Source organism: Populus trichocarpa, chromosome 10 (genome assembly GCF_000002775.5).
Source record: "Populus trichocarpa isolate Nisqually-1 chromosome 10, P.trichocarpa_v4.1, whole genome shotgun sequence".
Lineage (NCBI taxonomy): Eukaryota > Viridiplantae > Streptophyta > Magnoliopsida > Malpighiales > Salicaceae > Populus > Populus trichocarpa.
The window spans coordinates 13,615,625-13,628,501 of NC_037294.2; the positions used below are offsets into that span (position 1 = coordinate 13,615,625).

Consider the following 12,877-nt stretch of genomic DNA (forward strand, 5'->3'; position numbering starts at 1 on the left):
AAAAAACAAAACAGCAACAATTCGAGAGCACAAATAATACTGTATCTTCATGCATGTATTGATGATTGCATGTGTGTGTCTATATATACACAAGCAACAAATATAGAAAATATTCAGAGGACTTGATATGCTGACTAACATGTGACATACTCTTAAAGCGATAGTTTACATGTTGATTCCTTTAGGATTTCTTTATTAAAAAAATAGATTGATGTGTAAATCCAACTATTAATTGGTTTGGATTTTTTTAAATTGATTAATAATTCTTTTGCTCGAGGAGGTGAAAATTGGCTGTTTCGAGAGAATGCAGCTGCTAAGGTGTCTGGCTGTAAGCTGTTTTGAATTAATTATATTCATTTGACAAGTTGATTTTTGGTCTATATTTGGATGTTGTGGTTGGGTTCGAGTGCTTCTGCCATCTTATTGTTGTTTTGACAACATTATATTGTTTGGTTGTTATTCATATTTGTTCATTAAGGCTGTTTTCTTATTGATGTTTTAAACTCTAGATGAGAAAGATGGCTATACAAAACTGTCCTCATAGTAAGCAGTGGAACTAGAATTTAAGAAAGATGAAAGTATATATTTTTATGGGGGTGAAAAATATGTATTTTATACAAACTAAGTCTCAAATTAAAGGATACAATTAAAAAGTTTCAAAATACTAAGAATAAATTGTGAACTTCCTAAAAAACTGGGGGTGCCATGGAACCCTCATTGATACACGGAGTTCCGCCCCCTGCTCATATTTGTGATTTGTCACCCGTCCCGTGTCTATTGAAAGGAGATTTTGGACCTGTTTCCCACTTCGGGAGAGCTAGCTGTGGCTCTCTTTTTCATATGTGGCATTGTGGGTCAGATTTGGGTATGCAATGGTGTTTCTATTATGGTGCAGCTGGAATGCTCTGGACTGGGGAAACACCAGAAGCTAAAGCGGTTGAGGAAAACATGGCAACCTACTTCAATAAGCTCCAGGGTTTGCTTCTGCTTTCTCATGGAAGTATGGTAGGTGCAGGACCTACTCTTGCATCTGCTATCCATTCATCCATTAAGCAAGTTGTTGAATGCAGTTTTAAGTTGATGATGGAAACTGTCTCCTCATTTGGTAACACCTCTTTCTCTCTCTCACAAACAAATGCACACAAAAATGCATCCACTAAACAAACACATCATGCAAAGGAGTGCATGTGTAATCCAATTAGTGGTGTTCTTTTCTAGAGATGAGTGCATCTCTTTTATCTCATCATTATCCCTTGCAACATACAACTTGTTAAATTCATCGAGGCCCACGGTTTCTAATGTAGTTTAAGTTGGGGAAACCACAGTGTTGATTGTACACTATTAAAACGAGTGTAGAGATATACTGTGATTAAGGAATAGCCAATTGTTTGAGAAAAAAATCCTCGTGGCCCAAATTTTCACTAAGCAGCAGAACAACTATCTATGGCCATTTAGGACCCAAAATTTTTCTATAATACTGGAATTGAAGAAGCAAGTAAAACAGAAACAAAAACAGGATTTTGAGAGGGCAATTGCATAATTGTTCTAGAAGCTTTTTTGAATCTGGAGTTAGTTTTTGATATGTTTAATCTTTTCTAGCGAGATAGTTGATTTCTAGGTGTCCCATATGGTGTCAGGAAGTAAACTTGACAATGAAATATGCAAGTTCCCTCCATGAATGCTTGTTTCCAGGTGTAGACTAGTTTTACAAGGTTATTCAGGTCATCTTATGCATCGACATGATTGTGTGGTGATTCATCACGCCTTTTAAACAGATGGATTTTGATGCTCCTTATTTCTTCCTTCCCTATAATATACTCACTAGCAGGATCTCGAAATAAAGACCTCAAACCTTTAGTCCCACAATTAGTTGGTGCAGTATGGGAAGCATGCACTGCTCTTAAGAAGACTCCTGCTTCAAATATCACAGCAATTGGGCGAGCAATGACACAGGTTGCAGTTTCAGTGAAGGATGATTGGGCGAGCAATGACACAGGTTGCAGTTTCAGTGAAGGATGTTCTTCGAGAGATGGAGGAGCTCAAGCCAGTATCCTCCAATCAGACAAAAGAAGCTTCTGATGATGACGCTTCTCATGCAGAAACTAGACTCGGTGACAATGATAGTCTGAGTGATGACCTAGGCAATGACCTGTCACCTGAAGAGATGAAAGTTGCTCAATCAGCAATTGGGGTTGTGTCTGAGACAGTTGTAGTCATAAAAGAACTTATCCGCACCATCACTGGTTTGCTTAAGCAAGAAAAGCCTGAAGACAGCGGCAATTTTGTGGACACTCTGGAGAAGTTATTGAAGCTGTGCCAAGAGATTGGAGTGCAGATTGATGAGCTTGGGGCCTGTCTTTATCCCCCGCAAGAATTTCCAGCTATGAAGGCAGCCTTCGAGAAAATTTCTAGTGCTATTGACAAAGTGCAGACAGAGATAGAAAGTTTGACAAGCTCTTCAGAAGCTGTTTTCCAGGCATGCAATGATTTGAAAAGGTCATTGAAACAAATGGAAGCTACACTGGGTTGCTGTAGTACTAGTGATATAGAATTCATAATGCAGAATGTCGCTCTAAGCTGTCAAGAGGGATGGGGGAACTCGCTCAGAGTTTGTTTCTGAACTAGACTTGTCCAACACGATGTTTGTAATATGCAAATCGAACATTATAAATATCTTAATGGACAACAAAGGCATTGAAAACCGCAGTTGTTACTAACTTTACTTTTGTTGCTCAAGCAATCGTGTATATGCATCCCAAGATGATAAAACTTGATAATTTATATTTAGTTTATCTTTTTATATTAGAGTATATAGGCAATTCTTTTCTTTGTTATGTTGATATCGAATTGTTGTGTTGCTGTGTTGATGCATGTGATTGCAAGAATCGTGATTTAAGTTGAAAACGGATATATATATATATATATATATATATAAGGTCTGTCAGATAGACAATGTTGTCATGGGTCCTGAAAACCACCTCAGGATCCTCTCTTCTCACATGCAATAACAGCGTGATTTCATGGTTCTGTTTTTGGTTACTGAAAATCCGTTCGGCGTTACCTTGCATTTTACTGTTCTTTATCATTGACGAAAACCCTCTAAACTTGGTTGATTGGTAATACCTATGATCAATCTACAATCATATTTAATGAAATTCAAATAAATGAGGCTGATCAGAAAGTGTCTGAATTGACTGCTGAATAAAGGTCTTTCCTCCTAGTTAATGCCAGAAAGTTGAAATATTTCCATGTATTTGAGAGGTCCAATCCAAGTAAATATAAGATAATAAAACTTCAAAGAGATGTAATATTTATGCATGCTTTCATAGATGCAGAAGCTTCTGCCAGGGAATGATCTCTGTTCATGGTATACCTAGGGGATGATCGGGTGAGCATTACTTGATCAACAAAAACCTTTTTCTTCATGTCATCGACAATTTGGTCATGATGCAGATTTAAGATAAAAGTGGCATATTTGACAATTATCATTGGGCTACTCAGTATAGCGTGTTTCATACAACATTACCATCAGTATATATCAGACAAAGCTCTTCTTCTTTGATAGTACAAGTCAAACCAGCGATGTCAAAGATGCTCACTCTCCTTCCCCATCTCTTTGACATTCATCATCCTTCGGTAATCAACAGAAACCTGTCATACTCCTGATGCACAGGCCACTAGCAACAAACCCCATATGCTGAATGGCGTGGACAATCAAACAATCAATCATCGGCCTGTAAGCTTGACAACCCATGCACCACCCAAGTAAAGACCTAGAAGCGGTCCTGCTAGAAGCAACTGAGTAAGAGGATCTGTTGATGGTGTAAGTACAGCTGCTGCAACAACTGCACCAACTACAACATATCTCCAAATCGAAAGCATTTGGTCGCCTGAAACTAGGCCAACTTGTCCAAGAAGAATTTGTATCACAGGAACCTGTTGAATAAGAAGGTTAGCTTGATCTATCACACCCTGGGTTTCCTGTGATGTTTTGGCATTTCATCCCCAAATATATATATATATATATATTAAAAAAAAAATACCCACTGACACCCACACATACAAAACGAGAGAGTAAAGTGAAATAAATAAATTAAAACACAAAATTAAAATGGTAACAGAATCATCTTAGCCTGTTTTATAGAACAGGAGAACGACAAGAATGATATCTTTTGCACAGAAGAAAGACAATGAAGCTAGTTAAAAACTTTGAGGATACAATGGTTGCATATAGCACTCCCAATTAGTGGAAGCTAAAAACAATCCTTCGTGGCATGATAAATAAAAGCCATGCCACATCCAAACAGAAAATGGGGAGGCAAGGAGACAGCTATCAAAAATATTTACCTGGAATGACAAGCCTGTGCTGAACATAAGCACAAGCACAAACTCGAAGTATTGATCAATGGACCACAAAGATTCCACAGCCCCTTCAGCATAACTAACGAAGAAATTCAAAGCTGCTGGAGTTAAAATCAAATAGGAGAAACTAATTCCAGCATAGAAAAGTACCGAGGAGCCTAAAACAATCGGTCCCAGGAACCTTCTCTCTGATTTTGTTAAACCTGGAAGAACAAAGGCTATGATCTCATAGAGAATAATCGGGCTTCCCAAAAGAAGGCCACAATATCCTGAAACCTGCAGCACAACAAACATTTAATGTTATTAAGGGAATGAGGATGCTGAGGTTGAATTTTAACAAGGTAAGATGACATTCAGAAAATCTACACGCATAAATATCTTATTCCCTAGGGATCCCATAATTTCTGCTATACATATGATAATGGGTCAGGAAAGAAGAAAGGCTTATGCTGGGGATCAGGCCAAATACAAGGTATAAAAAGTAGAAAGAAACAATGACAGTGAGTGGTATTTGATTAAATGAGCAGGATGCAACATTCAAGATAAAAATCCCCTTGAGCGTGGTCTTTAAATTGCCAACAGACCACATTAGACAGTGAGCCAAAGATTTACATTTGTGGCATGAGTCTTACAATCATCGAATCACCATTCAAAGTGAATAGGTGAGGCACATGCTCTCTCTGTGTTCTGTTTAAGCATTCTTCTGAGTTGCAGAGGTGCTACTAGTGGTGGTTAGGGAAACGGAGCAAATGCACGTGGTAAAGACTTCAAATGCACGTGTCATGGTAAAGACTTCAAATGCACGTGGTACAGACTTCAAGAGTATATCAAAGTGATCAGAGATGAGCAAGTTTCATCTTTTTAGCTTTCGAGCTATTAACATTTTCATCTCTCCAAAATAGGTGTCCATGCTTTCCTTTCATTCTTTTTCTCTACTCTTGCTATTCTTCTTCTTCTGTTCATTTCTCTATAAAATTAAATTAATGTTTATCACGTACACTTCATGTTCTCCCCCTATCACTTTACAAATTTTATCATTTAAAGAGGGGGGTTGAAAGCCTTGTCTGCCACTTGAAAACATGAATCGTCATAAAATTAAATTGCTGTTGATGTAACTGTGTTTCCTCAAGCAAGTTCAGCTTTCTTGATCTGTTAATAAACAAAACTCACAGAGTAGCCACTTTTAAGGGTTTGGATTTGCACTAGGTTGGAGATGAACATAAAACTAGTTACATCTTATGGAAGAACACCATGAAGACAACCATTATTTAGTTTCAGGTTGAGGATTACCTGGGTAATACAGTTACTTTGTCAATGGGCCAGACCACTTGACAGTGATTTAGGACCCACCAAAAAACTTTAGCTGCTTTTGTTTTAGAAAGAAAATCTTGAAATAATTAATTATTTCCTTTTAGTTATTTGAGACTCCAGGGGTCTTTTGCTTCCCAATCTTTTCTCTTGTTCTACATCATAAAAAGACAACATACAAGTGTGACATAAAGCACGGTTTCAATTTCCATAGATTTAATGAGTCAGCACCGTGTGGAAATTAACAGGAAACTCAAAGTTTCAAGACTTTTATTTTATGCAATAAGCTGGTGGGGCTATCATAAGATGTACAGATACTCTTTCAGTGAATCACTGATCCTGAAAATTGCAGAACAAGTTTAAAGGCAGAGCTAGAATATGGACAGTGAGAGATCATTATTATAGGGGGTTCATTAAGGTCATGATTCATCACATCAACTTCATAACTAAATAGCGAGAATAATATGCAACCAAAAAACACGTCTTTGGATGCAGGGTGAATACAACATGAGGAGCGAAATGAGAAGCATAAGTTCATTATGTGTATCTAATTCGACATAAAAAAATTCTTATTTTTCCTTTCGTTTGGACTGGTAATATCATGTAACTGCAACTAACAAAGTGGCATGCATTAAGAAGGCAAAGGATATTCATTCGGTCTAACCTTTAAAGTTGTGAAGAAAAATTCACCAGGACCTAGTTGCAGAAATCGTACACCTTGCGATTTAACAGGAGCTTCAAGAACTATAACGAGTTCTTTTGAAAATGCAAAGCATCCCACGATAGCAGCTCCAACCGCGAAAACTGAAACAAATATTCTCTCTCGCAACTCTTCAAGGTGATCAAATAAGCTCATTTCTTTATCATCGGGAAGTAGCTCTTTTTGGGGATAAAGAAAATTGTAAATCGGACTTCCTTCACTATCTTGCCCAAAGTTTTGTGGCAAACTATCGACCACATCTGTATCTGTATTGTTCAATACAAGATTGATATTAAACATCTTATATACAGTCAAGCAAGCACGATTACTACAAAGACCTGGATAAGATAAACTAACAAAGAATCATTAAGAACCCATGAATCCAGAAGAAGCTTCCATTAAAATATCCGGAATCTCGAAATTACAAACTAGTTTGCAAAACTACTATCAAAAATACATTTTCTACGCTATTATTATAAGCAAGTGACGGCGGAGAGTAAAACTACTTCGCAGAAAATAGCCTTCTTGCATAGCATAGGAGCATGAACATAAATAAACCACAAGAAAATCCGATTTTCCTCAATTCCGATAATTAAGGACAAGGTAATTCCGATAATTAAGAAAGAGAAAAAGGAAATTTGCGAAATTGGGTTATTATGAATGATCTTACCAGGCCTATCCTCGAGAAGTGAGCTAGTACTGGTTGAATCTTGCTGCTGCTGCTGCTGCTTCTCGGAGACGTCATCGTCAACAGCAGCGAAACAAACGACTCTTCTGAAACTTGTCGACCTGGTATGCGGGGCATCGAATCTCAATCTCCCTCTCCTCTTGGAATTAATGTTGAGCTGTAGTGAAGGAAATTGTTGGTGTTCGTTTCTGACGGAGTCCAAGCGTTTGTAGAAGCAACCATGGAGTTGCAGATGGGGGATGAGACTCGCGCTCCCCATAATTTCTATGGAGTATCCCTTTTTTTTTCCCCTCACGGTGTTGCAATTAGCTATACGCACAAGGCAAATAAATCTGAAACGTTTAAAGATTGGTTGGCTCTCGTTATCGTCCAAATTTCGGGCTGCCGCGGATATTTTTCTCATTCCATTCCTTCTTGCCAGATCTTGAAAGAAGCCTACTTTGTTGACTGGCCAAGCCCATTGGTCTTACAATTGGAGCCCATGAAAATGGCTTAGTAATTCTCTCTCTTTTCCTTCTTCTTTTTTTAGGGAAAAACATAATCGATTCTCATAAAATAACAGATTTTTTTATTGTTCTTGTGTTAAAATAACTACAATTTTTTTTTTTTTGGATTTCATTGTGCATGTTTTGGATAAATTTAGGAAAATATTTAGTACAAATAATTATGTTTAATTGTGTGGTCGAACACACTTAAAATGACTTCAAAAACTTCACCATTTAACATACTTGAGTTGATATACTTACACTTACACAGGATAACAAATAGGTCAAAATTATTTTTTATTTAATAATTTTCAGTTCGTGTTATAATTATTTGATTGATAACAAGAAAAAATTGTAGTGCTGCTCATCACGCCGCGAATTATATCAAGGAAAGATGATGAGATTGCTCTTTAAACAGCTTGTTCAACAAAGGTTATGTAGATTTGAACTGCGGTTCTTATCCTAATGGGTTGTTGATGTATAATACATTGATTGGGAATTGTTGTAATTTTGCAAGCAGATCAGTGAAAATATGTAAAATATAGTATTAAGATGTTTGTAATGGCTATTGATCATTCAGGAAACCGCCGTGGAACACCATTTGTTATTCTAAAAATGGTAACATTTTTTTGTCGAGAATATTGACTTGTGATGAAAGGATTCGGGTTTCCTGATCTTGAGATATTCTTGTAGGCATCGTATGATGACAAAAACCAGTTCATGAAAGCCATGTTGCGGTGATCAGTTCTAATCTTTTGTTTTCACACAGGCCATATGTTGTCACTTGCTGTCAGGGAGTGTGGATTAGCACATAAAACAAATATTTTTGCACTTGGCGAGTTCGATTGTTCTTTTAAGGAGACTTTTACTAGAGATCGTACGTATACGGTAAGGATTTCTTTTTTATATAAAAGATAGCAAGTTTTCTTCGGTTTGAAATCTCGGATTGACATATTTACAGTTCCCTTGTTTTTCTTTTTTTCGGTTTTCCACTTTTCAGGGAAAACAATGGTTACTTTATAGCTTGTTGGATGCAGAGCAACCAGTAACATCGATCACGTACAGGCTGTTCTTGTTGGTGTTAGTTGCCGATTGGTATGTTCAAATGTTATTCCTTGCATTGTTTTCTTGCCTCCTTCTTCTTTGCCAGTATATATCATTTCCAGAGAGACGCTTATCATAATTTATTCCGGATCTTGTACATGCGAAATAGTAAATCCGTAGGAGAAGTAGAAGCTCTTCTCCCCGTAGTTATCTTTAAACATGCCACTTAAACCAATTGGCAGTAAAAAAAGCAGAAAAGCGTGTAGAAAGCTAGTGTACATTCCATTCGTAGTGCATCAACTAGACATGATTATGGTAGTTTTAACTTGTTAAGATGACGTAAAAATCAAGACGTATCTACAGGATGCTGATAGGCCTTCTGGAAAAAAGAGCAAGATCTCGAATATCTCATAGAAAGTTAGCTGTTTCTCCCTCCATCTAAGGAAGATGTACGGAGTTAATTTCCCATCGCATGAGTTAGAAGAGCCATGGTGAATTACGAGTTTTCTTACATTCTGGTTATGCAGATTGTTGGAGCACGCCCTATCTTTGCCAATGAACTCAAGTCTTGCAGTGACTATGCTGCAGAATTCAGTGAAAAGCTTCGAGTATACTTATCTAACTCATCCTTTAATTGGATAATATTATCATGGTCATCTCAAATATGCATATTCATATTCAATCATTTATCTTCTGGATAATTTAACAGGGTATTTTAGCAGACGAGAGATTCAAAGAAACCGTAGGCGCTTATTTAAATTCCAATTCTACCATAAATCATTTATTGAGATTTCTGCAAGTCCAGTTTCTTGCATCTGTAAACATCAAATGTTGTGAATTAATAGTTATTTATGTTATAATACTTACCCTCTCCTAAAATTACCTTTTGATGCTAGATTTGTTGCCATCTCGCATATGGAGTTGAAATCAGGGTTCTTGTCACTTGAGAATTTCAAAGCTGCGCTTTCGAGAATCCAAAGGCAGCCAAAGCAGGAATGCATAAAAGGTCTGCCAATTTGTTCTTTGGCATTTATTTCCTGCTTGGATGCACCTTGTCAGCTGGATAATGAATGGATATTTGCATAAACACTAGATGTTCTTGTAACTCATCTGTTGTCTCCTATGTCGTCCCTCGGTTGCTAGATTTATTCCTGCATCTTAAGTGATAGGCATCAATTCCTTCTACGAGAAACTGATCCATTCTTTGGAATTTATTCAGGTTTTCTTAGGTGTATTTGTTACGCCATAAAAAAATTGAAGAGAACTATTAAAAAGAATAATACTGCCGAATGAGTTTTTGAAAATATATATTTCCTTGAAAGCATAGGAAATAACCATGTCTTGTTGATGCTAGCGCTTATACTATCTTCTTTTTTTCTTCGTATGGGGAGCTTTATACCGTTATACTTTTTGGCAGATTGCTCCATTTTAGAACTCTCCATCCTTGTATGTATGAAGAGGTTGGAAGTTAAAGAGCAAAATTCTTACAACTTTAGTTCAGTAATGAAAGGTCACATTTCACATCTTGTACTTTTATTACACCTTATCATCATGTTTTTCATATTTGGCAGAGTACAAAAGCATGCATGAATCGTTCCCGACATCTGATTATTACGCACAAAATGTTTGCTTATGGATCTGTATAAATATCGATGAAACCTCTGTTATGAGTGTTCAACCCAGTTCGCTTCCATCATATTTTGACTATATTTCACCCTAACTTTGTAGGCATTTCAACACCACCTTCAAAGTGAAATAATTTGTTCCACAAACAACAGAGGTCATAGTCAATCAATTGAGTTTCGTCAAGTAAGGCTTTTAATTTCACATGCTGAACTACAACAGGGGCTGAAATCATATCATTCCTGTCCCCGAAGTTACTGCCAGAATAGTATCTGTTTCTGACAACTGCATTTGTTATATCGTAATTTTGCATGCGGTTTAGGTAAAGCAGGTTTTTTGTTTGCAAAAGAACCAGTCAACCTTGTTATTGATTTGTGAAATCATTTCGAGCTTGCCGGGATGTCCTCGTATAAAATTTTATTCTTGCCGTTAAATCATTGATTTCTATTACTTCCCCGCCTCTTGCTATCTGTTGAAATCTGCAAATTTTGATTTTGCTGGCAGGACATTCTTCTAAAACTAATGGATCGCTGAAGTCAGAGCATCTGTACAGAAACGATGTTGATGGCTAGTTAGCTTCTTTATGTGTTTGACCAGAGAACTATGGAATTCACATCTGATGAATTCTTTCAAGGCAATTGCACTAGCTTTGCCGGATATAAGAGATTCATATTGCTGGTTCTGCCGCTGATAATGTTAGCTTAGATATTTGTTATTTATCTCTGATACTTTGCTCGTTGTATTTATTCCTAATTGCCACGCAGCTTTTTCTTGAAGATCAAGTTTTTTTATTTATTTTTTGGGATTTGTAATTTATCAAGCTCCGAATTTCTTTCCCAAGCTGTATCTGTTTGATTACAAGATTCTCACTGCTGCTAGAAATCTCGGCGGAAAAGAATAAATGTTATATTGTTAATCTAGCGCTACGTGACAGTACGACTATGATGCAAAGCTTAAATGGGAATGATATTGATGCTGGTACATAATGCTGCAAATATACATGCGTCCAGAGATCCAAGAGTGGTATGATCTTCTTGCTCAAGATTTTTTTTTTTCCTTTTTCATACCAAAATCAGGCATGTGATTTTGTTTTGTTTAACTATTCAATCCTTTTACCTTTTGATGTGATCATTCTAGGTTAAGATGTACTAGGAGAATTGAATTTGTATCTCTTTTTTCCCCTCCCTATTCTTATCCTTCTACTTTGATCTCGCAGCTGATGCAAACAAAGCAAGAAGAATCTGGAGAGAATTGGTAAATGAATTTTGCTATTGTTCCCATCCTTCTATTCGTCTCATATCTGATGGACACGAAGAAAAAAACTCTCTCTGTCTCTCTCTCTCTCTGGGTGCGTGTAGGAAATGTTATCGCAGACCTATGCAGTTGCGGAACGATGCGTTTGCTTATTCTAGTATTTCATCTGTTCTCAAGCATTTTGAAAAGGAGGAAAGAGTACCATTGCAGGTAGCACCTTCCCTTGAGCATATCATCAAGAAAATTCAGGGACATTTTTTACCAAAATGAGATTATAGTATCCATGCTGTACTATAGTGGAAAGCGAGAATGATAGACGAGTAGTGGAGAATGATTTGCTTGCCCAAGTATTCTTCTTCCCTCTTGCATCTGTTTTCTACCACATCACGTTACTTTTTCCAACTTAATTATTATTTTTCCTAGATCAATTTGATGTCTGAACAGTTCAGAAAACTCAAAACCACCTGAAATTTCCAAGCGATACTTACGTTTTCTCTGTGGTGTGAACCGTTGGACAAGGAAAGACATCCAGAATTTCCAAATAAATTGTGTAAACCAAGGAAGCTGATGGTAATAGTGATAACAACGTATAGAGGTAGGTACAAGAATCCAATACCTCACCATCAAGCACAATGCCGTATTTTAGCTGCATCCACAAGGCTAATTAAACCTAATTAACTTCCAACTGTTAATAATTGAGTTGACAACGGTGTCTTTCTCTCACAAAAACCTAATACTCCAAAGCACAGTGTCTGTCTTGCTATATATGCCTCCCGAATGAACCTTTCACGGACCAAGATTTTCATCTTGATTTTGCACGCACACAGACACATATGTCCTCTTTGTCTGACACCGTATCCTTCTTGTTCAAGTTACTAAAAAAACTGTCAACTTCGAAAACCCATATTGATACAAAATATCCTTGTTCAGAAAATAAAAATAACCCGCACAGGCCACCGCTTTGGACTGACTGGTAGAGATTTACAGATTATGTTACTGAAGCTTAAAAAGAAAACCAACTTTAGTTTCCTTGGTTTGTCCACTTCCTGTAACTTCAAGAAAATGTAGACATTTCTGTGATGAGTTGCCTCTGTGCACAATTTTATAGGAAATCAATTCCAAAACTTTACTCCCCGGCCTCTGCCAGAAGATAAAGTTGTTGCTGCAACTGCTAAAAATTAAAGTAATATTCTGGCAACAAGCTTAATTTCTAGCTATCCAAGATGAAATAAAAATGACCTCTGTTGAGTTATCTGATCAGAGGGAGAAAGAAAGCCAAGAAAGGGTTTGGTATTTTGTGTTTATTTATTGCACAAGAAAACGATGTCGTTTGCTCCATTCGGACAGTTCCTAGAGATGTTGGGGAAACCTCAAATTTGCCCCAAACGAATGACTTCATTATTGATTTTAGTA

General features: G+C 37.0%; 2 protein-coding genes and 1 pseudogene across 3 annotated transcripts; 2 read left to right on the forward strand and 1 right to left on the reverse strand.

The window, feature by feature from the left end:
• The first annotated feature begins 248 nt into the window (after positions 1-248).
• On the forward strand, positions 249-2,827 carry LOC7475551 (uncharacterized). Of its 2 annotated transcripts, none has more exons than XM_002314791.4 (3): positions 249-1,105; positions 1,826-1,953; positions 1,997-2,827. In XM_002314791.4, exons 1-3 carry the CDS (start codon positions 706-708, stop codon positions 2,618-2,620), a joined length of 1,152 nt encoding a protein of 383 aa, XP_002314827.4. In that variant the 5' UTR covers positions 249-705; the 3' UTR covers positions 2,621-2,827. The 2 variants fall into 2 exon arrangements, with proteins under 2 accessions (XP_002314827.4, XP_024467000.2); XM_024611232.2 differs by having other exon boundaries at positions 1,829-1,953.
• A 627-nt stretch (positions 2,828-3,454) lies between these two features.
• LOC7475552 (sec-independent protein translocase protein TATC, chloroplastic) lies at positions 3,455-7,387 on the reverse strand. The gene is made up of 4 exons (XM_002315868.4): positions 7,041-7,387; positions 6,335-6,636; positions 4,348-4,638; positions 3,455-3,936 (listed from the first exon to the last, which is right to left on the reverse strand). Exons 1-4 carry the CDS (start codon positions 7,315-7,317, stop codon positions 3,727-3,729), a joined length of 1,080 nt encoding a protein of 359 aa, XP_002315904.3. The 5' UTR covers positions 7,318-7,387; the 3' UTR covers positions 3,455-3,726.
• A 717-nt stretch (positions 7,388-8,104) lies between these two features.
• On the forward strand, positions 8,105-10,520 carry LOC7459804 (origin of replication complex subunit 4-like; annotated as a pseudogene).
• Positions 10,521-12,877: the final 2,357 nt, after the last annotated feature.

Excerpts from the sequence above, each read along its gene's own strand:
- LOC7475551 (XM_002314791.4), top strand. The coding sequence starts at position 706 with ATGGAACCCTCATTGATACACGGAGTTCCGCCCCCTGCTCATATTTGT. Across the intron at positions 1,106-1,825 it reads GGAAACTGTCTCCTCATTTG|CAGGATCTCGAAATAAAGAC; the intron begins GTAACACCTCTT and ends TATACTCACTAG. Across the intron at positions 1,954-1,996 it reads TTGGGCGAGCAATGACACAG|GTTGCAGTTTCAGTGAAGGA; the intron begins GTTGCAGTTTCA and ends GCAATGACACAG.
- LOC7475552 (XM_002315868.4), bottom strand. The coding sequence starts at position 7,317 with ATGGGGAGCGCGAGTCTCATCCCCCATCTGCAACTCCATGGTTGCTTC. Across the intron at positions 6,637-7,040 it reads ACTTCTCGAGGATAGGCCTG|ATACAGATGTGGTCGATAGT; the intron begins GTAAGATCATTC and ends TGAACAATACAG. Across the intron at positions 4,639-6,334 it reads TTTTCTTCACAACTTTAAAG|GTTTCAGGATATTGTGGCCT; the intron begins GTTAGACCGAAT and ends GTTGTGCTGCAG.